The sequence below is a fragment of the Piliocolobus tephrosceles genome, chromosome 4 (genome assembly GCF_002776525.5).
Source record: "Piliocolobus tephrosceles isolate RC106 chromosome 4, ASM277652v3, whole genome shotgun sequence".
In the NCBI taxonomy this organism is placed as follows: domain Eukaryota; kingdom Metazoa; phylum Chordata; class Mammalia; order Primates; family Cercopithecidae; genus Piliocolobus; species Piliocolobus tephrosceles.
Window position 1 is genome coordinate 77,941,597 of NC_045437.1, and position 24,587 is coordinate 77,966,183.

Below are 24,587 nucleotides of genomic sequence, written 5' to 3' on the forward strand. Positions count from 1 at the left end.
TTATTCATTAACTTCCCTAATTGCTGGTTGTAGGACTAGCTAGGTACCTGGAACTTCCCTTAAAGGGACTGAGAATGTTGCCTTGATTTCTATGCTTGGCAGATGTGGGTAAGGGGAGGGACCCAGCATGTCCTCTGTGTTCTTGAAATGAGTAACCGCTATCTATGTGGGCGTTTCTACCTGTCTGCCTTGACCTGAGCAGTTCGACAGTCTGATGCTGCTGGAGGTCTTAGCCTGGTTGTAAGACAAAGTAAAATCAGACACAGATGTCATCTGCCTGGCATTTCCAGAAAGAGCTTTCAGACTGCCTCGAAAACATGCTGGAGCTTCTACACTACATATGCTACAGTTACATGAAACGAGGCAACTCTGTTAGGCTCTGCCCAAAGGAATTTCAATTTTGAAGACGAAATTGTGGGTAAGAGACTTCCTCTTCCCCGAGTGGACGAGTATACCATAGCAGGCTCCCAAAGGGCGCCACTGTAATGATACATGAGGGTATCAGCGGTTTGTCTTCACACCTCTCACTGCCCTTCCTCCTCCACCCACTGGCTCCATCAAGGCACATACCTGAAAGGTGTTCCTTTATCACAGTGCTACACAGGAGGAGAAACGGACCAAGCCATTGTTCCTCCGTCAGGATTCCTTTGTGTGGGCATGCATCCCCCTCACTACTTTTTTTTTTTTTTTTTTTTTTTTTGAGACAGTCTTACTCCGTAGCCCAAGCTGTAGTGCAGAGGCACAATCTCTGCTCACTGCAGCCTCCGCTTTCCGGGTTCAAGTAATTCTCCTGCGTCAGCCTCCCAGGTAGCTGGGATTACAGGTGCCCACCACCACGCCCAGCTAATTTTTGTTTTTTAGTAGAGATGGGGTTTCGCCATGTTGGCCAGGAATCCTGGCTTTAGATCAAGGAGTCAAATGCCTGGTACAGCATCTGTGACGTCAACACATGATGGAGGTCCAAAGTACGCCTGTGTTGAGGTTTTTTGGCAGCTGCCGCAGGCTTTGACAGCTGGGGCAGGGCAGAACCCCTTGTCAAGATCCAGAAAGTGGGGTAGAAAGAGGGGGTAGCCACCTCCCAGAAGTGTGAGGTGGGACAGCGGAGCTTGCTGGCCATGTGGAAAGAACATGAAAGGTGGAGTCAGATAGGTGTGCATTCAAATTCTCTCTCTGTCACTCCCTAGCAGCATAAGCCTGGACAAGTCATTTAACTTCACAGATAGTAGATATCACTTATACCTTCTCTGAATCTGGCTTCATCTGGAAAACAGGGACAATAGCATATAATGTGCCTGGTATAGCAGGTACCCAATGGTTCCCTCTCTCCTTTCCTCCTTGTAATGCAAATATTACTCATTTGGGTGGAGATGTACATTGAAGGCCTGAGAGAGCAGCTACATCGGAGGTTGTCTGGGTGTTGAAGAGAATGTGGGGAAATTCTTAGGGCACGATGTCATCACTGGGTATAGCAGTCTCTGTGGTGGTGCTGGGCAGCAATGGGGACTGATGGCCAGGCCTTCACTGTAGGTCTTACAAAGCCTTTGAAAGAGTCCCAGGAGCCAGCGGGATGGGAAAGCTGAGATGGGGCAGCTGGGGATCAGGCAGAGAGCGCAGCAGGGCCAGAGCTGTGAAGAGTCCCAGCGGCTGTGGTGCAAGGGGCCTGGGGCCACCACACAGATCATCCACATCTGCCAGCAACACTCTGCCCTCCAACTGCTCCCCAACCAGTGGGCCCCAATACCTAAGGCTCTCACCACCCACCCAACTGTAGACCAGAAATCTCAGGCATCCCCGATTTTCTCTTTCATTTCCAAACCATTAGCAAGACCTGTCAGTTCTGCCCCAGAATAGACTGCAAATACATTCTCTTCCTCATCCTCGCTGACTCACCTGGGTCTCAGCACCTCATCTCTCACCAGGACCACCTCTAGGGCCTCTGACTGCTCTCTCTGCTTGCATTCTGCACATGTCCCTCTAAACTATTCTCCACTGGCAGCCAGAGCTGCCCCTGTAACTCATAAAATGAGCTCAGCTCATCTCCTGCTTGCAAGCAGGGATAAAATCCAGACTCCTTAGGGTGGTCTCAGGGTCTGCACACCTGGCTCCCTTCCACCCCACCCCTCCATCCTTCCTGAAGCCCACTGTGATTTGCTCCCTGTGCTTCAGCCCACCGACCTCCTTTCTGTCCTGGGGCGAGTCCAGATCTGTCCAGCTTTAAGGCTTTGCTGTTCTATTCCCTGCCCCTGCCTAGCCTATTTAAAAGTAGATATCACTTACCCTTTCTCGGAATAATATGCTGCTTATTCCCTTGTTTGCACTCATCCCCACCTATGATTTTGTTTTCTTGTTTCTTAACCGTCTGCCACAAATGAATTAGAAGCCCGCACAGGAGAGAACTGTTTCTTTTGCTCACTTTCATATCATTGTTACCTAGTGCAATGCCTGACACTTAGTAGGCTCTCAGTAAAGAGTTCCTTGATGGATGAATTCCATGCCTCCTACTGGGGCTAGAAGCCAATCGCAGGCTGTAACTGATCTAAGACTTTCTGGGATCCCTGTGAGAAAGGGCACAATGGCAGATGGGAGGCCGGAAAACAGGGCCAATTAGAGTGGAGGGGATGGTGGGAAGAAACACAGGCAGCAGCGAAGTTGAGAAGCCAGGTTCCCTAAGCCTTGTGAGATCTAGCAGCCAGCGTTCCCTGGGAGAAGGGTCCTTGTGGACCCGTACCTGCCAGGATTGGAAGTGTGGTCCTCTCACCGAACTGCTCACCATATGCTGACAGGAAAGGTGGATCAGCCAGCAAGGACCAACTGCAAAAATGAATATTTGGGGAAAACATGTGTGTTTCCTACAAGCTGTATGTGAGATGCTCCTGCTGTTTCCAATCCCTTCTGGCTACAGAAGTGGAGCCCACAGTGAGGGTGTCTGAATGCTTGAGCTTTTATCCCAGAGAGAAACATCCTGGCTGCTCTGGTTCCTCATCTTCTCTCCCTAGTGGTCTCTGAACAGAACAGTTCGGTACGTTATGATAATGCTCAGAACATGGAGGGAACTGAAAACATTAAAAAAGCTTTGCAATGAGCCTGAGATTTCTTTTTGTTCCAAACTCTTGTCCTAATGGTTTCACAAGATATACTGACTTATAAAACCATGTTTGGAAGCTAGGCAAAACCAAATACTATCTGCTTTGGTAGACACAAATTACCCCTTACAAACAAACATCTTCCCAGCTTTACTTATGTCACATGTTATCATGTGTGCAAATAACAAGCCTCTTCTGAGTGGGGGTTACAGCTGCAGAGAATGCTTATGTAACATTTGGGGCCTGCCAGGTAACAGGGAAATATGTAAGACAAAGCAATGTTCTGACTGCACAGCTTTTAAAAGACTAACTTTTAACATACAAGAGAGATTTAGTTTAGTCATGAAGAAAAGTGATTTCATGGCAAGACTTGATTCTGGGTCTTTGGAGAGCATGGAACAGCCATTGCCAGATCACCAGCCTGTTCAGCGAGACCTTTGTTTCAGTTTCACAAACATGGTTACTAATTAAGGTCTTAATAGTGAAATTCAATACCTCTTTGTGTCCTGGCGAGAAAAACAGTCAAGGAAGCAGGAATTCTTTGCTTCAACAAAACTTGGAGTCTGTATCAATTCTCTTCAAGGAATCAAAGCAAGGATACCGAGGAATTTCAGTTCCAAGATTGCTTTGTTAGCCACGACCAAAGCTTCCCTAGGATTATCCACACGAATCATCCTTTGTTGCTCAGACATTAGGGCGGTATTGGAACTCAGAATAAATTAATAATAAATTCTAAATTAATTAGAATAAATTAGTTCCTTCCAGGAACTAAAATATGGATATGATGACACTTCAGACATTAATATTTTGAGCCAGATGCCTACTCACACATCACCCTTGCAGGGAGGAAGACCTCCAGTGGTCACAGGGCTATACATGGAGACCATTCACTCCCCTTCCTCTTGGCTCTGCTTCCTAAGATTTATCGTCACAAACAGACTCTGACTTGAACACATCAGTGGACAGGCAATTTAAGGAACAAAAAATAGAGACCAAAACATTTGGGTCATCCCTGGTCAATCCCAGAAAGAAACATACTTCCTGTTAGCTTAGGAAGACCATGTCTGGCTTATGTTTAGGCCCATACTGCCTGGAAAGAATCTGGGCAAAGCTTCTTTCACTTTGGTGAGTTCTACAGTAAACCTCTAGAGTGTCAGCATTGCCTCCCTCCAGTTAGAAAGTGGAGTTGAGGGTGTGATGGCAGATAAGATAGCCCAAAAAGATGTATGCTAGTGTTGCCTGCTGCAGGCAAGGACCAGGAAGCACTGGTGCAGCTCACTGAAGAGCCATTATCTATTCTTGGAGGGATACTGACATGAGGACCTGAACTCTAGTACAGGAGCAAAGAAGTTTACATGATGCGACTGAATGCTGGTCTTTACCAGTCCCCAGGACAACTTCAAGAAATGACCAATTTATCTTGTGTGCTCCTAGGAACTTAATTTAGAATTGAAATTGGCTTTAGAATTGAAAGAACTGTTTGCAGATATTAGCATGGAAGAGGAACTAATAATCTGATTTCCTGGGCTATCCTGTAACCTATATCCTGTAACCCCTACTCAGAAGAGACTTGATTTGTTATTTGCACACATAAACATTCTTAAATGTTTTTAAGGTCTTTGATGCTTTTAGTTGGGACATTCAGGTTTAGCAGAGACTTGCAAATGAAGGTTCTATTAGGAGCTGTTGTTTATCCTTCACTGGATGGCCCAGGTTTTCAGCTACAGCCTTACACATCATCAAGTTCTTTGAAGCAATCAATCCATCTAAGCTTGGAGCATCTTGCAGCTGAGTCTTGGGAGCCTTCCAAATGTTAGGGAAATCCATACTATCTATCTATCTATCTATCTATCTATCTATCTATCTATCTATTTATTTATTGAGACAGTTTCGCTCTGTCATCCAGGTTGGATTGCAGTGGTACAACCTCAGATCACTGCAACCTCCACCTCCTGGGTTCAAGCCACGGAGGATTGAACAAGGAGGATTGATTGAACACGGAGGCTCAATCAAGTCATGATTCTCATGCCTTAGCCTTCTGAGTAGCTAAGACTACAGGTGCATGCCACCACACTCAGCTAACTGAGACAAGGTTTTGCTGTCTCTACTAAAAGATAGCAAACAATGTTGGCCACGCTGGTCTCAAACTCCTGGCCTCAAGTGCTCTGCCCACCTTTGCCTCCCAGTGCTGGGATTACATGTATGAGCCACCATCCTGGGCCCACACAATCTTTATTTGGGCATCATGGAGATCAAATAGAGAGTACTGAGAACTACCTGCTCTTTTGTTTTCTACTCAAAGAGCCACATAACACAGCTCCCTGCTTGGGGCTAACTGGCCCTTCTAATGTCTGTGCATGTTTATCCTTTTTCATTTGTTGGTAGTTCGGTATTTGTATTATAAATATATAAATACTTATTTACATTTATATGTGTTTTCTCCATTTTTTGCATTTCAGGCTCTCTCCTTATGCTGTCATTTCCTTTCTTTCTGAAGCATATAGTTTAGTAATTCCTTTGTTACTGATCTGTTTTTTATCAATTTTTTTTTACTCTCATTTTTGAAAAAATGGTTAGACTAGTTCCCCAGTTCTAGGTTGACAGTTATTGCTTCTAAAAATATTATTTACCTGGGCTATTATCAAAAAATCAGCTCGTTTGTCATTTCTTTGTAAGTAAATTGTCTTTTCTGACTGCTTTTCACGTCTTTTTCACCAATATTCTGCAGTTTCATTATCTGTCTAGGTGTCACTGTCTTTTTTGTTTGCTTAGATTATGTTATACCTCTTGAATCATGGATTCTTTTATCAGTTTTAAAAATGTCTCAGCCATTCCTCTTCAAATCTGACTTCTCTGTTTTCTCTATTCTGTCTTTCTGGGACTTCACTTTAATGTGTATTTGAGCTTGACATTCTATCCGTCATATCTCTTAATTTACATCTATTTTCCATTTTCTTATTTCTCTGTGCTACATTCTGAGTAATTTCTTAAGATATAGCTTCCAGTTCATTCTATGTTCAGCTGCATCATAATGAGTGGTGCAATTTGGTTCTTTCAAATCAGCTTGGTCATTCTTAACAGTCTTTTGTTGCTTGCTCATAACTATGATTCCACACTTTAAACATTCAATATAGGGCTTACTGATATTATTGTCTGACAGTTCCAGCATCTTCAGTCATTAGCAGTCTACATCTGCTATTTCTTCTGTTGACTCTCATTCACTGTACCTCCTTGTGTGTTTGGCGATCTTTGGGAGTTCATTGTTTCATCTTAATCTGTAGGAATCCAGGGCCTAAACTGAATATAATTTCCTCAGAGAGCTTTTAGACTTGCTTCAGGCAGGAGCCAGAAGTTGGGGTCTGCTGACTTTGTGCCACTTCAGCCTCTTTCAAAGGTCCTGCTTCAATGGGGGAATCCCAGTGTCAGCCCCTATTCCAGGGTGGTCCTCAGAAATTTCTCCTACCTTTCAGAAGTCCAGAAATCCATACTGTTCAGGGTCTAGTTGTGATGCAGTGGCGAAGTTCAAAAGAGCACCTGGTCTGTCAAATAGCTGGAAGAAGACATCCTCTGCTGTTATTTTTTTTATCATATTAACAGAGAGAAGGCATGGCGTTAAGGAAGTTTAGACATTAATGTCTAAAACTACCCAGATTTTCCCAAGCAATATGAAGAAAAAAGCAAAGCAAGAAATAGAAAACACACACACACACACACACACACACACACACACACACACACAGAGAGAGAGAGAGAAAGAAAAACCGGACAGAGAGGCTATGGCTCCTGCGGTTCTCTTGCCTGTTGACCTCTATGCTGTGGCTCAGGGTCATCCTATGTAGCTATCTAATCCAGCTTCTTTGCTTTCCAGACACTCATCCAAGAGGAAAGATGGCCAGTATCTTTTCTAAGTTGCTAACTGGCCGCAATGCTTCTCTGCTGTTTGCTACCATGGGCACCAGTGCCCTGACCACTGGATACCTGCTGAACCGGCAGAAAGTGTGTGCCAAGATCCGGGAGCAGCCCAGGTTATTCCCTCCAAGGTAAGGGCTCCTGACTTTAAAACAACTTCAGGCTGGGCGCGGTGGCTCATGCATGTAATCCTAGCACTTTGGGAGGCCGGATCAAGAGGTCAAGAGATTAAGACCATCCTGGCCAACATGGTGAAACCCCATCTCTACTAAAAATACAAAAAACTTAGTTGGGCGTAGTGACACACGCCTGTAGTCCCAGCTACTTGGGAGCCTGAGGCAGGAGAAGCGCGTGAACCTGGGAGGCAGAGGTTGTAGTGAGCTGAGATAGCACCACTGCACTCCAACCTGGCGACGGAGCAAGATTCCATCTCAAACAAAACAAAACAAAACAAACACAAACACAGAAAAGCTTCAAAGACCAGCAAGAAATATGCCTTCCCCTGCTGGAAACTGTTAGCAAGGGTCCTTTTTGCTTTTGAGGAAGACTAACACGGAAAATCATTTTGAGGCTCGTTAAACCAGTGACCTGTGGTGTATACAAAGAAGTGTAGCATCATCATTCTTGCTTAGAGCTTGCAGTCTAGTTGAATAGTAATAATGGGGATAGTTAACATTTGTGGAGCACTTTCATGTATGACCAGCACTTTACATGGAGTATCTTATTCATCTTAGGATCCTTTGGTGATGAAATGAAGGCCCAGAAAAATTAAACAGTGCCCAAGTTCACATAGCTCGTGCAGCCAAATGCAAATCCAGGCCCCCCAATTCCAGACCCATGCCTCTCTCACTGCTCTACCTCCTTCTGGAAAAAAGGGGTATCGTAGTACTGACTGTTAAGTGTCAGCTCTAAAGGGCACTGCAGATGGAAAGTGGAGGAGTGGCGTGAGAGGGATGAAAATAGACGTGTTTTCTCAGCCCTTGGAACCCTGCCATGGATGAGATAGTGTGCGCTGAGCAGAGTTCGAGTGGCATGCAGAATTCCACATCGGCAGGTATGGATGAGAGACGAGGAAAACCACTGAGGTGTCTCTTAGAGACATTTACTATCTCTTACGGAAATCAGGATCTCTGAAGGAATCACCAGCAACCACCATGTACCTGGGGAATTCCTGAGGTGACATGACCTGTGTTTAAGGCTGTGGTGGTCCTGAATCTCCTATTCCTCAATCAGTACACACCCCAGGGTGAGACAGCACCCGATTTGATTTCTGTTATTCCAGAAGATATTTACTGAACACTGGTTTCAATAGCCAGGGACTGTTCTCAAAAAGGCAAAGTCCCTGCTCTCGTGGAACTTGCTCATTTTTTGAAACCTGGTGTCTTCATTTATGACTCCTGAGCAGTTCTAGCCAAGTAGCCCTGTGCCTGCTGGCTGAAGGGAGCCTAGTGGAAGGATAGGCAAACACCAAGTCCTTCCATTGGCCCCTTTCCTCAGGGGCTGCTGGCTGACAGCTTGCCCTCCTCCCCACACAGCGCAGACTACCCAGACCTGCGCAAGCACAACAACTGCATGGCTGAGTGCCTCACCCCCGCCATCTATGCCAAGCTTCGCAACAAGGTGACGCCCAACGGCTACACCCTGGACCAGTGCATCCAGACTGGAGTGGACAACCCTGGCCACCCCTTCATAAAGACTGTGGGCATGGTGGCTGGTGACGAGGAGTCCTATGAGGTAAAACTATTGGCTGCTGGTTCCAGGGTGGGAGGGATGCTCTGGATATGATTGAACTGCACAGTCCTTGGGTCCTTTTCTTCTCTATGGGGCCAACTTTCTACCTTCTCAGGAAGGGCTCCCATAAAGGGAAGCCAAATCCAGCAGAACCATCTGGAATGCTTTCTGAAACAATGAGGTCTATAGCTTCCCAGGGACAAGGCTTCCCTTGCTGCTGTGCTAAGATCCCTCCCTGTGGAGGAATGAATTACATGACAGAACTCTGAGCTTGTCGAGGGGATGAGTTGGTACAGAAACAATAAAATCGAATGGTGTGTATTCACCAGTAAGACATTAGGAGCTTGATGTGTTTGTGGCTGAGCTTTATTGGGTGGGGGTCGGGAGGAGGGTTCAGTGTATCTTTAGGAACATGAGGAATTCTCCTCTTATTACTTCTATTGTATGAGGAATTCTCCTCTTATTACTTCTATTATTGAATTCTCTCCTATTACTGATTAGACAATCACTGCAGCCCAGACTACTGAATTCACCAAGTCTCTTGGATAAATCCCATGACCTCGGCATCCTCATCCTCAATGCTGAAGCACAGGGTGGTCGGCTGGAACAGTGCTCAGCCACCATGCGTCCCCTCCACAGAGCAGCCTCTCGGCTGAGGCAAATGCCTGCAGCCCTCCTCCTTCAGGTCCACCCTTTTGGGTTCTCCTGTTTGGGTTCTCCTGTTTGGGTTCTTCTGTTGCAGGGAGCTGAAGGCAGTTCCCTAGAAAGGCAGCCATACAGAAGAGAGGGAGCCATCTTGAATAAACATGACTGGTGGCTCATTTACGTACAGCAGTGCACAACCCTAGGTCTAGTTTGGGTCCCAAGCCAGCGGTAGCTCTATGGACCCAAAGCCCTCCCCACTTCCCACAGCTCCCAAAGTCTGCTGGGTGCTTTGTTACAACTTCTTTTAACATTTTTTTTTAAACGTAAAGGACATGCCTGAGGTTTTGTTTATAGAAAATATTTTGCACGAGATAGTTTGGGCTGGGGAAGGTCCGCACAGGGTGAGAGGTCCCTGCTTTGCCCGAACTGCTGCTATGTACTTTTCTTATGGCATAGCCAGGTTTTCAACAGATTTCATAGGTAGCTTAATGTTTAGAATCTGACTTTCCCTTAAGCATAAAACTGTGTAGCCTCTGATTAGGTAGCTTCTTGTAACCCACAAAGGCAAACATATCTAGGAAACTCCTTAAATTCCTAACCATAAGTATTTTCTTGCTCAGTCTGATGGCAGTGATTTTGGTAGAATCACTCAGGGGGAGGCTAAGATAACAGAACTCACCAGCTCCACCCTGTCTCAAGGGGCAAGATGCCTCCAAAAGGCTTTCTCTCTTGTTATTATTATTATTAACCAATCCATTCTCACATCCATTTCCTACATGATAGTCCTGAGAATTTCAGAGGAGGGCATCAACTTTGGCTTTTAAGATAGAAGGGGCAAGTGAATGGAAAGGTCTTTGAATAGTAGGTGAACCAATTAAAGAGGAAACACCCATCTTCCCTCCTGCAGGTGTTTGCTGACCTTTTTGACCCCGTCATCAAACTAAGACACAACGGCTACGACCCCAGAGTGATGAAGCACACAACGGATCTGGACGCATCCAAGGTAAGCTCCAGCCTCCCTCTCCCTCCCCACGAAGCTGGCACTCCAGAGCCGAAGGGGAAGAGCCTTGGAGAGAGGGGTTCCCCGCTCTGAGTCAGATACCCCTGGAAAGCACTGACTGCCCTGGCATAGCCTTCCCCCTGGAGGGCCTCAGAGAAGGTTAGGAAGGTCCCAAAGTCTTTGTTTTTTTAAATAAATACAACCAGGGAAGGGTTGGTCATTGGGAACTTTAAACCTTTCCTAAAGCTACTCCCTTTTTCATCCCAAACCACCCAGTGACGTTCAAGGACCCCAGACCACACCATTTAAAACAGCTTTCCTCTTTACTAGTTGAAGGCCCCTGCCCCAAGACTTCCAGAATGGATCCAACTTATGGATTGTGCAGTCGTGCACAGTGCCTGAGGGTCCCCAGGGAAACCGCGGATCAGCAGATTAGAACCCACTGTGGCTGGCAGGACCATGGTCCGAGGCTGGCCGCAGTGACCCCACACTCTGCTTGGCAGATCACCCAAGGGCAGTTCGATGAGCATTATGTGCTGTCTTCTCGGGTGCGCACCGGCCGCAGCATCCGTGGGCTGAGCCTGCCGCCCGCCTGCACCCGGGCCGAGCGGAGGGAGGTGGAGAACGTGGCCATCACCGCCCTGGAGGGCCTCAAGGGGGACCTGGCTGGCCGCTACTACAAACTGTCTGAGATGACGGAGCAGGATCAGCAGCGGCTTATCGATGTGAGTAGCAGATGGGGCTCCCTGGAGAGGAACTGGACCAAGGGCTCTGACCTGCACAGGAAGGCCTCTCCTGGTGCTCTGCTTAAGCCCTTACCCTGGCCGGGAGCTTGCAGGGCTCCACCCCTTGGCTCAGCCCAAGAGCATCTACTTGTTCAGTATAAGGAAGAAGGATGAGGCCATACATTGTACTTGTCAAACACTGAAATATTCTATGGATAAAATCTGCATAGGAAACTCCAATAAGGAGATGGTGCCTACGGATAGGAGGGTGGAGATGAATGGAGGATCTCCTAGCTTGTTGATAAATGGGAACAGTTAGGTGTGGAAGTCCTGTCTGTGCCCAGAAGATGGTTTCCATTATCACAGCCAAAGAAAATCCTGGAAGCCAGGAAAATCTAGAAAGGAAATTCCAGGTGGGAGGCCTGCCCTGACTCTTGTGGAGTCAGCCTCTGCATTTCCTGGTGGGGTTGATTCCTGTTGCTTCCACCATGTCCACCATGGCTTCCCTCTGGCACCAGGGTGCACAAAACTCAAGTCCCTTACTTATTTTCATCTTAGCAGAGCTAAAACAAGATAGCATTTTCAAAAGTAACTTTTACCTCTTAAAAAAAAGCAGACACAAAATTTTGTTATTTCAAAAGATGCAAATGCTAAGAAATATGCCCCATTTCCAAACCAGAGAGGCCAACTATATGGCCTATGGGCCTTAGTCTCCTCGTCTCTGTGGCCACCAGGCCAACTATTTTCCTGCCCAGTTACAGAACAAGCCCCCCTCTACCTCAAGTAGCCACTCTGGTTTCCTGCTTAAGGGACATGGTGCTCCCTGGGCAGTGGCAGGTCACAATCCTCTCCTGGCTGAAGTCTCTGATCTCTCCCACTTAGAGACTGTAGGACTCCTCTCCCCATATCCACTTGGTTTCTTACCTCAGTGTAATCATATTTGAATATATCTCACTGTAGAGTACATGTGTAGCTATGCAAGAAATAGTATACACATTGCAAAAAAAAAGTTTTGACTTTGATTTTGATATGTGGAGTAGTACACTGCAGTGGTTAAAGGCACAGGCTCGGGAGTCACAGAAGTCTAGATTTCAATCTATACTCTGCTACTTCCTATAACCATCCTATTGGACAGGTTGTTTGATCTCTGTGAATCTGTTTTCTTCATTTATAAAATAGAATAATTACACTTATTTCATAGAGTTGTGAAGATTAAAGGAAATAAAAGCCTGTAATCTAGAGCCTGGCACAGTCAGCATTAATGGTAACTATTTTTATTTATTGATCATTATTGTACATCTCTAATACTTTTTAATGAAATAAATAATAAAGCAATAATGCTAGAAACAGAGAATGACCAGTGTGTAGACCAGCCTTTTCAGGATAGTATCCCTCATTCATTGCTCACTCAGCCACTGCATAGGGTTGGCATTGGTAGTGTATACCCACTCCACAATGGTGTAATGAGTATCCACATGGACTAACCCAGTGTTTTTCCAACATGAGCTGTACACTAGAATCACCTGAAGAGTTTTTAAAAAGTCCTGATGCCCAGACCAGTCTATAACAGCTAGGTCAATCTCTGGGGGATGGGAAGTAGGCATTGTTTGAAGCTACCAGGTGATTCTAGTGCGCAGCAAAGCTAGGAACCACTGCTAAGAGACAGCAGCCATGGTAAGTGAGTTGGAACTTGTTCACCTGGCACTTGCAGTCCTGTTTGATCTCATCAGTCTCTCCTCTCTGCTTTATCCCTTTTGGCCTACAGGACCACTTTCTGTTTGATAAGCCAGTGTCCCCTTTATTAACATGTGCTGGGATGGCCCGTGACTGGCCAGATGCCAGGGGAATCTGGTATGGATGCAGCATTTTCGCATTTGCAATATCTGCAGAGGATCTCTTTGAGATCACCTGCTTATCCTAACCTGGAGTTTCTGTGTGCTACAGCTGACAGCATGCCCAGATGAGCTAAACGAAAAAGACTACTTGGAAATTGTGTGTGTGTGTGTGTATATCTAAGTATTGTGATGTTTCTAAGATGTGTGAAATATGACCTGGTTTGCATGAATTATGCATGAGAAAAAAGGCTGGCTTTTAAGAAAAAATTTACTTCATATTATTTGACCTCACAGATAATCTGTTTCATAACATTAAAAGAGCAAAACATAGAAAATATTGAGGATTTAAGAAAAACCCTAAAGAACTGATATCTAGTGCACACACGTTTTATGTTGGCCAACAGTCCTCAGCCCACTTTGCTTCCTGCACAGGCTATATATGAGTGTACCTGAAGGAGCAGAAATAAAAGTGTTCATATGCAGCTGCTCTGTAGGGATGGACAGGCAGGATCTATGGAGCAAACCTGTGAAATGCTGCATACCTTAACATCTTGGGTGGAAGGTAACCCCTATCTCCTTTTTAAAGCACAAGATTTTGGTTGAATTGTTTAGGAGACAAAACATTCTTGTGTCAAAGCCAAATGTTATGCAGTTGAATTACTGTCATCCTAGTCAGAGGACCTAGGGGAAATTATATTCTTGTTTGCTAAAAACATGACATCTTTAAGGGGGAGAGTTGGTCTTAATCTTCCTTCTGTCAAAGTAACATTATTTTGTCATACTTGTTTAGGCACAGTTAAGAGATTAAGGCCATCTAGGAAATGAGGAAGGTGAAATGAAGCAATCAAGCTAGGGAGGTAATGGGAGTTTTCATGTGTTGAAACAAATGCAGTTAACACTCAGTACCATATTTCTCTCTTCATTAGGCATAATTATGATAAGACATTTCTCATCTGGATAAATGAGGAGGATCACACCAGGGTAATCTCAATGGAAAAAGGAGGCAATATGAAACGAGTATTTGAGCGATTCTGTCGTGGACTAAAAGAAGTAAGATGTTATCTGAGATTTCCGGATATTTATTAAAATAAAATTACCATATTGTTCTTGAACGAAGACACTATGGGAACTTCCAACATGAAGCTAACATTTTTTCTAGAAATCAAGGCTTTTTAATTAATTTTTTTGAGATGGAATTTCCCTCATCACCCAGGCTGGAGTACAGTGGCGTGATCTCGGCTCACTGCAACTGCCGCCTCCTGGGTTCAAGTGAAAGTGAATATCCCGCCTCAGCCTCCAAAGTAGCTGGGATTACAGGTGGTTACCACCATGCCTGGCTAATTTTTGTATTTTTAGTGGGGGGGGGGGGGGGGGCGGCGGTTCACCATGTTGGTCAGGCTAGCCTCGAACTCCTGACCTCAGGTGATCCACCTGCCTCAGTCTCCCAAAGTGCTGAGATTACAGGCATGAGCCACCGCGCCCAGCCTCAAGGCATTTTTTGGAGTGGAACTTCCAAGGTAGTGCGCTTCAGAAAATAGGTGCCTTTCTCTTGTTATTAGAAAGTGATTTTGCTTACCCCCCCCCCCCCCCCATTCCACTGTGGTTTAGGGAAGTCTGTGGATCATTACTTGTTTTTTGATTTATTTAATATTGCTCTGGGCTATTCTAAGCATAGAGATGATAGAGAATGTAGCCTGTCCATAGACTTACCTGCTGAGAATTCCTATATTCTCCTACTCTCTTGGCATGAAAAATACCACCAACTAACATTCATTGAGTGCTTAGTACGTGCCAGGTACTATGTTGACTGCTTTACATCAGGGGTCCTCAACCCCCAGGCCACGGACCTGGTACCGGTCTGTGGTCTGTTAGGAACTGGGCCGCACAGCAGGAGGTGAGTAGTGGGCAAGCCAGTATTACTACCTGAGCTCTGCCTCCTGTCAGATCAGCAGAGGCATGAGATTCTCATAGAAGCACAAACCCTATTGTGAACTGCGCATGGGAGGGGTCTAGGTTGCATGCTCCTTATGAGAAGCTAATGCCTGATGATCTGAGGTGGAACGACAGTTTCATCCCAAAACATTCACTCCCTAGGATCCATGGAAAAACTGTCTTCCAAGACACCAGTCTCTGATGCCAAAATGGTTGGGGACCACTGCTTTACATGGTTCATTTAACTAAATTGGGCCATTTTAATAGTCTGGTAGGGGAGGTATTATTTTCTCTTAAAGGAAAGGAGTACTATAAATTTACCTTAATTTCATTCATGCCAGCGGAGGGTACACATCTCTCCCCCACTGGTGCTAGAGATGTGCTGAATGAATGGATGTTGGAAAATGCTATCATTTGTTCACTGTGGTTCTACTTGTAGGTAGAACGGTTAATCCAAGAACGAGGCTGGGAGTTCATGTGGAATGAGCGCCTAGGATACATTTTGACCTGTCCTTCGAACCTTGGAACAGGACTACGAGCTGGTGTCCACGTTAGGATCCCAAAGCTCAGCAAGGTACTGTTATGTGCCCAATGGCCCTGATGGGCCAGGATCAGCTCAGATGTGACTGTGGAGGGAGAAAACACCACTGCCCACTCCTCCTTAACCCTTACTTTCTCTACCTACAATATAAAAATAAGAAAAAATTAAGTTTGCCTCAAAAGACATTTGTATTAGTTAGAATAAAAGGTTAAGGCTGTAAGAAAAAGATGGTAGCTTCAAGAATAAGGCCTTTACAGTTTTCCTCATGTAACAAATTGGGATAGGTAGTCTCTGCTCTCTCTGGTTCTTTCTATCGCCTTTCTCTGTCTCTTCTAGTTCAACCAGTTCTCAAACTTGAGCATGCACAAGATCTCCTGAAGGACTTGGTAAAACACAAGTTGCTAGGCCCTACCTGCAGAATTTGCATTTCTAACAAGTTTCCAGATGATGCTGGGGTTGTTGGTCAAGGGTCTACACTTGGAGGAACACTGTCGTAGAGCACTGTTCTTAGAGACCTACAAAGAGACTTAGACTCCCACATAGTAATAGTGGGAGACTTTAACACCCCACTGTCAATATTAGATCAACAAGACAGAAAATTAACAAGGATATTCAGGACTTGGACTCAGCTCTGGACCAAGCAGACCTCATGCACACATATCTATAGAACTCTCCACCCCAAATCAACAGAATATATATATTCTTCTCAGCATTACATCGCACTTATTCTAAAATTGACCACATAATTGGAAGTAAAACACTACTCAGCAAATGCAAAAGAACAGATATCATAACAGTCTCTCAGACCACAGTGCAATCAAATTAGAACTCAAGATTAAGAAACTCACTCAAAACCGCACAACTATATAGAAATTGAACAATCTGCTCCTGAATGACTACTGGGTAAATAACGAAATGAAGGCAGAATAAGTAAGTTCTTTGAAACCAATAGAGAACAAAGACACAATGTACCAGAATCTCTGGGACACAGCTAAAGCAGTGTGTGGAGGGAAATTTATAGCACCAAATGCTTACAGGAGAAAGGAAAGATCTAAAATCGACACCCTAACATCACAATTAAAAGAGCTAGAGAAGTGAGAGCAACAAATTCAAAAGTGAGCAGAAGACAAGAAATAACTAAGATCAGAGCAGAACTGAAGGAGATAGAGACACGAAAAACCCTTCAAAAAATCAATGAATCCAGAAGCTGGTTTTTTGAAAAGATTAATAAAATAGATAGATCATGAGTCAGACTAATAAAGAGAGAAGAATCAAATAGACACAATAAAAAGTGATAAAGGGGATATCACCACTGATCCTACAGAAATACTACCATCAGAGAATACTATCAACACCTCTGCAAATAAACCAGAAAATCTAGAAGAAATTGATAAATTCCTGGACACATACACCCTCCTAAGACTAAACGAGGAAGAAGTCGAATCTCTGAATAGACCAATAACAAATTCTGAAATTGAGGCAGTCATTAATAGCTCCAAAAAAAGTCCAGGACCACACAGATGCACAGCTGAATTCTACCAGAGGTAGAAAGAGGAGCTGGTACCATTCCTTCTGAAACTATTCCAAACAAAAGAAAAAGAGGGACTCCTCCCTAACTCATTTTATGAGGTTAGCATTATCCTGATACCCAAACCTGGCAGAGACACAATAAAAAAAAGAAAATTTCAGGGCAGTATCCCTGATAAACCTCGATGCGAAAATCCTCAATAAAATACTGGCAAACTGAATCCAGCAGCACATCAAAAAGCTTATCCACCACAATCTAGTAGGCTTCATCTCTAAGATGCAAGGCTGGTTCAACATACACAAATCAATAGCACTTACTTAAAAGTGTGAGAGAAAAAAACACTAGTAGGCAAAACTATAGAGACAGTAAAAGATCAGTAGTTGCAAGAGTTTGGGGAAAGGGAGGCAAAGAGGGAAGAGATGAATACGTGGAGAATAAGGCATTTTTTAGGACAGTGAAACTATGATATATGTTACTGAAATAGTGGATATGTGACATTATGCATTTGTCAGAACTCATATTGCAAAGACAAGGAACAAGGCTAGAATCTGATACCCAGAAGGATATGCTACTGACATGCAGTTTTTCTACATCCCCAAAAGTAAAAGAACATAGGGCCCTCTCAACCAATTTCAATGAGGGTAAAAAAGCACCTGGATAATAACAGACCACTGGTTCAACATACGGAAATCAATAAACGTAATCCAGCATATAAACAAAACCAAAGACAAAAACCACATGATTATCTCAATAGATGCAGAAAAGGCCTTTGACAAAATTCAACAGCCCTTCATGCTAAAAACTCTCAATAAATTTGGTATTGATGGACTGTATCTCAAAATAATAAGCTATTTATGACAAACCCACAGCCAATATCATACTAAATGGGCAAAAACTGGAAGCATTCCCTTTGAAAACTGGCACAAAACAGGGATGCCCTCTCTCACCACTCCTATTCAACACAGTGTTGGAAGTCCTGGCTAGGGCAATCAGGCCAGAGAAAGAAAGAACGGGTATTCAGTTAGGAAAAGAAGAAGTCAAATTGTCCCTGTTTGCTGATGACATGACTGTATATTTGGAAAACCCCATTGTCTCAGCCCAAAATCTCCTTAAGCTGATAAGCAACTTCAGCAAAGTCTCAGGATACAAAAATCAATGTGCAAAAATCACAAGCATTCCTATACACCAATAGACAAATAGAGCCAAATCATGAATGAACTCCCATTCACAATTGCTACAAAGAGAATAAAATACCTAGGAATACAACTTACAAGCCATGTGAAGGACCTCTTCAATGAGAACTACAAACCACGACTCAAAGAAATAAAAGAGGATACAAACAAATGGAAGAATATTACATGCTCATGGATAGGAAGAATCAATTATAGTGAAAATGGCCATACTGCCCAAAGTAATTTATCAATGCTATCCCCATCAAGCTACCATTGACTTTCTTCACAGAATTAGAAAAAACTACTTCAAATTTCATATAGAACCAAAAAGTAGCCCGTATAGTCAAGACAATCCTAAACAAAAAGAACAAAGCTGGAGGCATCATGCTGCCTGACTTCAAACTATACTACAAGGCTACAGTAACTAAAACAGCATGGTACTTCTACCAAAACAGAGATATAAACCAATGGAACAGAACAGAGGCCTCAGAAATAACACCACATATCTACAACTATCTGATCTTTGACAAACTTGACAAAAACAAGCAATGGGGAAAGGATTCCCTATTTAATAAATGGTGTTGGGAGAACTGGCTAGCCATATGCAGAAAACTGAAACTGGACCCCTTCCTTACACCTTATACAAAAATTAACTCAACATGGATTAAACATAAGACCTAAAAACCATAAAAATCCTAGAAAAAAACCTAGGCAATACCATTCAGGACACAGGCATGGGCAAAGACTTCATGACTAAAACACCAAAAGCAATGGCAACAAAAGCCAAAATAGACAAATGGGATCTAATTAAACTAAAGAGCTTCTGCACAGCAAAAGAAACTATCAGAGTGAACAAGCAACCTACAGAATGGGAGAAAAATTTTGCCATCCTTCCATCTGACAAAGGGCTAATATCCAGAATCTGCAAGGAACTTAAATTTACAAGAAAAAAACAACCCCATCAAAAAGTAGGTGAAAGATATGACCAGACACTTCTCAAAAGACGACATTTATGTGGCAAACAAACATGAAGAAAAGCTCATCAGCACTGGTCATTAGATAAATGCAAATTAAAACCACACTGAGATACCATCTCACACTAGTTAGAATGGCAATCATTAAAAAGTCAGGAAACAACAGGTGCTGGAGAGGATGTGGAGAAATAGGAATGGTTTCACACTGTTGGTGGGAATGTAAATTAGTTCAACCATTGTGGAAGACAGTGTGGCGATTCCTGAAGGATCTAGAACTAGAAATACCGTTTGACCCAGCAATCCCATTACTGGGTATATACCCAAAGGATTATAAATCATTCTATTATAAAGACACATGCACACGTGTGTTTATTGATTCACTGTTCACAGTAGCAAAGACTTGGAACCAACCCAAATGCCCATCAATGATAGACTGGATAAAGAAAATGTGGCACACATACACCATGGCATACTATGCAACCATAAAAAAGGATGAGTTCATGTCCTTTCCAGGGACATGGATGAAACTGGAAACCATCATTCTCAGCAAACTAACACAAGAATGGAAAACCAAACACCATTATGTTCTCACTCATAAGTGGGAGTTGAACAATGAGAACACATGGACACAGGGAGGGGAATATCACACACTGGGGCCTGTCAGGGGTTGGGGGTTTGGGGAAGGGAAGGGATAGCATTAGGAGAAATAACTAATGTGATGCGTTGATGGCTGCAGCAAACCACCATGGCACATGTATACCTATTTAACAAACCTGCACGTTCTACACATGTATCCCAGAACTTAAAGTATATAAAGTTAAACTTATCTCTCACTATATGTCTTTTGTCAGTAAATGCACCAATGATTGTGAATTGATTTTGCCTCTTACCACATTTAAGTATTATCCCTTTGTCCTAGGACCCACGCTTTTCTAAGATCCTGGAAAACCTAAGACTCCAGAAGCGTGGCACAGGTGGTGTGGACACTGCCGCAGTCGCAGATGTGTACGACATTTCCAACATAGATAGAATTGGTCGATCAGAGGTAATGTCTCTCTCACTTTCGTAACATGAACTAACAAAATCACCCTAAGAGAATAGAGAAAAGCAAACAGCCTTACCGTTTTCACAAAATTCGAGACTTCCTCTTCACCCATCAAGTCCTGAGTTATGTTAGCTTTTCATTCTGTAACATTATTCTTCCATGGGAAGTAACTGCATAAAGGTAAACATAATGTGAGCTGAGAATTTATAGGCAAGTATAGGAATTCACAGTGGGACTGTTGTCACCGACCTGCCACGAGAGCTATTCCAACAATCCTCAGCGAGCAGGAGCTCTGTTATGCTAAAGGACTGCAGTTTTTTATTACTGCAGAGTCAGAACATCTATGCTATCCCTCTGAGGGTGGCAAAATAGTGGAATTTTCTCTTGATTCTGAATTTTCTTTGGTGAAGGCTACAAACGATCATCTTCACTTTGCTGTTCTTAGATACTCAATGGTTTCTAAACTGTTATTTCTTAGGCTAAAGATAGCAAATATGTTATGTGCTAGGTTTAGATAAGTTTGTGCTCATAAAATCCTTAGGATTCTGTGATGAATATGTAGGATGAAAAGGATTTGTAGACTTTGTGTGGCCTGAAACAATGAATGAGGCAAAAAGATGACACGTAAGGAACATGCAGCTGAAAGCTAAGCAAATACTGATTGTGGTAAGTTATACCAGCTTATCTGGATGTGGTCCCATTGGACATAATATGCCCATCATTAATTTAAAAGCCTCTTCTCATAACAAAACTCTTAATAATTCAGTGACTGGTTATTAAATCTGTGAATTATCAAAGTTCTCTCTTCCTTACCAGTTTGTGAATATTTCACTGCCTATTGATATCCCTACCAGTAGGTACACTGAGGAAAAGGAAAGGAAGAAACACTCAAAACAATTAGATCAGCCAATGTGCTATCAGCTCTGGTAAAGTACTTGAGGGACAAGCAACTATAATACCACAACTTCTGAAATTTACTGAATCATGTGTGGTGTAGTGAATAAAGAAAATCTGGGAGGCTAGCCCTGTTGATTCTAAGATTAACTAGATATTTATTACTGGAAAACAATGTAGTTAATGCTTAAAAAATGTTAAGTCAAACTATACTAGGCACTCACTATAAAAGTGAGGAAAATGCCAAAAAATAATTTTAAAACACCATTTATTTAACCCAACAACCCTGATAACCATTGTGAACATTATTCTAAATGGCTCTTCATTCTTTTTAAAAACAACTCAAAAAACTTTAAAAATTGTTATAATACATGTTTAGTACTATAACCAAATACTGGTTATAATTTTTTCCAATGTATTATATCATGAGCATCTTCCCACAATATTAAGTATTCTTCAAAACCATGATTTTTAATCACAGTAAAGATAATCTATTATCTATTTAATGTTTTCCTGATTGTACATTTGACCATCTCTATACATAATTCTAATCACAACTCTGGTTATTTAGTTAGGATATACTTCTAGGAAAGGAATTCCTGGGTTAAAACCAGGGTGCTCTATTTATGACCACGTTTTCTACCAGATTTATACCAAGATAGAGTCTACTGGCATTGAGTGAGAGACCTGTCTCACCATACTCTCACCAATACTGGAAGGGATCAAAGGGCTAAGTAGAGAATATGTATTTTAGTTAGTAGTGACTAACATTCTGATTTAACCCTCTCTCGGAGCCTGTTTCCTTATGCATATAAACAGATAGGGAGGCAGCTGGAATATGTGATGCCTAAGAACTAACATTCAACGATCCCTTCCATCCTTGCTGCTCATTCTTGAGTTGTATAATGTATGTCTGGAATTAACTAATTTCTCTCTTAGTTAACTAATTTCTCTTAGTTAACTAATTTCTCAAGAGAAGTTAACTAATTTCTCTTGGGTTTCCTTGAGAGCAGTGCAAGTCATTTGCTTAGGAGGTGATCCCATGGGGGAAAAAAAATTAAGTAGATATGCTCTGGTTTAAGGAAAACAAGTATTTGGAAACCAAACTTCTATACATAGTTTAAGAACAGGAATTTTAGAAAGTATATCTTAATTTGTAAAACTTCATTTCATTAATAAGCTTGCCCAGCACAAACATGATTTAGTTGCCAAACATTTGACATTAATTTTTCAGGAAGACACCCACTGTATTAATGATGACATCTGAACTATATTAGCATACCCAGTGCTCAGATTAGTGGCAGGTCAGAATTCAGATCCAGGCCAAAGAACAACACAAAGGTGTCACTGTAGTCTTACTTTTAGACAAACTCTGATATTGTATAGACTGATAGGAAAAAAATGTTTGAGATGCAAACTAATGGTTTTCATATAGTAAAAAAGCTTTCACATACAAAGTAGTATCCCCATCTTAACTATGGAAAGATTGACAGAAACCCTTATATCTCTGCCTTCCGTCTCTGGGAAGGAAGAAATTGTTGTGAAGTCCATCTAAGTGGCAAGTTCTCATTTATCCCAGTGCTGTTCCTGTTAATCGATGCCCTGCAGATGTCTTCTATTCAAATTAATCATTCATCATCTTCACTGTCAAAGGTTGAGCTTGTTCAGATAGTCATCGATGGAGTCAATTACCTGGTGGATTGTGAAAAGAAGTTGGAGAGAGGCCAAGATATTAAGGTGCCGCCCCCTCTGCCTCAGTTTGGCAAAAAGTGAACTTTCTCTTTCCCAGTTTATAAATAATCTGTTTGCTGGTACGACAGACATAAAGAAATCTCTACTCTGAGAGTTTTTGTACACTTGGAAAAATGTAAAATTGTAGATCCTGCCTATCTTTACAATAAAAAACTCTCCTTAACATATCTTTGCTTTGTTTCTGATTTTTTAAAATAATACTAAGAAGGGCAAACACATCCGATTACAAGTAGACAAGAAGCAAAATATTTTAAGACAATAAAACTAATATTTGTAAGTTTTGATTTTGCCACAGCTTACACCTCTAAATAACCCTTTAGCTATCTAGATGTTAGTCAACCCTTTAGGAAATCTCTTATGGACCCCATTGGAAAATAAGGAATTAATATAATAAGCAATTTTCTGGCAAATGGAGCAAGAGAAGACTTACCTATTGAAAGTGTGGCAATAAAGACTACACAAATAGAGGCTACTTATTCAGAGTTTGCTGTCACAAGGGTGTCAACCATCATCACTTGCATTTGGCAGTGACTCAAAGGCAGGCAGAGACATGAGAAATCTTTATGGTGAAAGAAAGGGGAGGTTTCAGGTATGCTCTGATTGGGGTTGCAGGCGTGGGGTAGTTGAAGACAGGCTATCTAGAAGTGGGGTATGCTGTGTGATTATTTTGGGAAGCATATTTGGTTTTATCTGATTGGTCCTGAGTTGGAGGCAGGGGCAAAAATTAGAGAAGTCAGCAGTCATTGACCAAGTCCTGACCATCCTGTACTGACTGCTACAGAGGTTAGGGTTTGACCGCTTAGAATGATTGCTTTAGAGGTTGTGGGGGAGAGTTCTGTTGTCCTGTGGTCTAGCCATTGTCTCTCTATATACTCAGTCTCTCAAAAACAATTCAAAATTTGATGTCTGAAATACTGAAAATGTTTTTAGTATATCTGAAAGCAGAATTCTTCCTTCAGCATGCAGATTATTACCTTGAATCTTGTTATTTTCCTTCTATCCTGCGATGTCTATAGCCTGAAGGAACGTGATAGAGTAGGTGGGAGCAATTAATTGTGTAACAAGTTAGGAAACAGCTCCACACACAAAAGATAAATACTTTTCAATAGAAATGAGATCAAGTTATGCACCCTATAGTAAGTGACATCATCCTGTTTGCAGAAGTTGTGATAAGTTTTAATTTTGCTACAAGAAACAAGCACATTGGCAATATTACAGTCAAAATAAGACCTTTTATAAGATGAGTCCATTGGAAGAGATAAAGGGACTTTTAATTACTAAAATTCTAAATGAATACCATATCTTCCAGCCATGGGAGTCATATAGCATGCAAATAGTTCCTGTCTACTAAGGTCTAGTACAATCAGTATTCATTAAGCACTCATATGAACAGAGCATGGTTCTGAGTCACAGGCCTTTTAAAATTTGCTGCATTCCTTACACCAGAGGCAGATGCAATGAGAAAGCTTCGATGGGTGAAAAATCATTCTGGCTCTCTTCCTCAGGGGAAGAGTAACAGGGGTCTTCTCCTTGACTTCTGGGCTTCCACAGTAAGTCTGCTTATGGAGACTGAGCTACTCTCCCCTCACGCCAAACATCATAAAAGAGCATGTCTGAATGTTCTGAAAGCAGCCAAAATAATTTTTTTTTCCTTGAGACAAAGTCTCACTCTGTCACCCAGGCTGATGAAGTGGTACAGTCATGGCTCACGGCAGCCTCAAACTCCCAAGCTCAAGCGATCCTCCCACCTCAGCCTCCCGAGTAGCTGCGATGACAGGTGCACACCACCATGCCCAGCTAATTTTTTATTTTTTTTTGTAG

At 42.7% G+C, this 24,587-nt stretch overlaps 1 protein-coding gene and 1 long non-coding RNA gene across 3 annotated transcripts in view; one reads left to right on the top strand and one right to left on the bottom strand.

The window, feature by feature from the left end:
* Nucleotides 1-22,933, top strand: part of CKMT2 (creatine kinase, mitochondrial 2) — a 32,439-nt gene extending 9,506 nt beyond the window's left edge. Inside the window, exons 2-10 of one of the 2 annotated variants that reach the window (XM_023214963.2) lie at nt 6,952-7,123; nt 8,528-8,726; nt 10,276-10,371; nt 10,872-11,093; nt 12,859-12,944; nt 13,855-13,978; nt 15,300-15,434; nt 19,995-20,120; nt 22,668-22,933. In XM_023214963.2, the coding sequence (XP_023070731.2) occupies nt 6,972-7,123; nt 8,528-8,726; nt 10,276-10,371; nt 10,872-11,093; nt 12,859-12,944; nt 13,855-13,978; nt 15,300-15,434; nt 19,995-20,120; nt 22,668-22,787 (1,260 nt within the window). In that variant the 5' untranslated portion in view covers nt 6,952-6,971 and the 3' untranslated portion in view covers nt 22,788-22,933. The remainder of the gene's footprint in view (nt 1-6,951; nt 7,124-8,527; nt 8,727-10,275; nt 10,372-10,871; nt 11,094-12,858; nt 12,945-13,854; nt 13,979-15,299; nt 15,435-19,994; nt 20,121-22,667) is intronic. The other variant, XM_023214962.3, reaches the window with a different exon arrangement.
* The window catches only part of LOC111544448, a 42,630-nt gene continuing 27,045 nt past the window's right edge, over nt 9,003-24,587 (bottom strand). Inside the window, exons 2-3 of the long non-coding RNA XR_002732162.1 lie at nt 20,197-20,290; nt 9,003-9,483 (exon numbers count right to left, since the gene is read on the bottom strand). This is a non-coding gene — a long non-coding RNA (uncharacterized LOC111544448). The remainder of the gene's footprint in view (nt 9,484-20,196; nt 20,291-24,587) is intronic.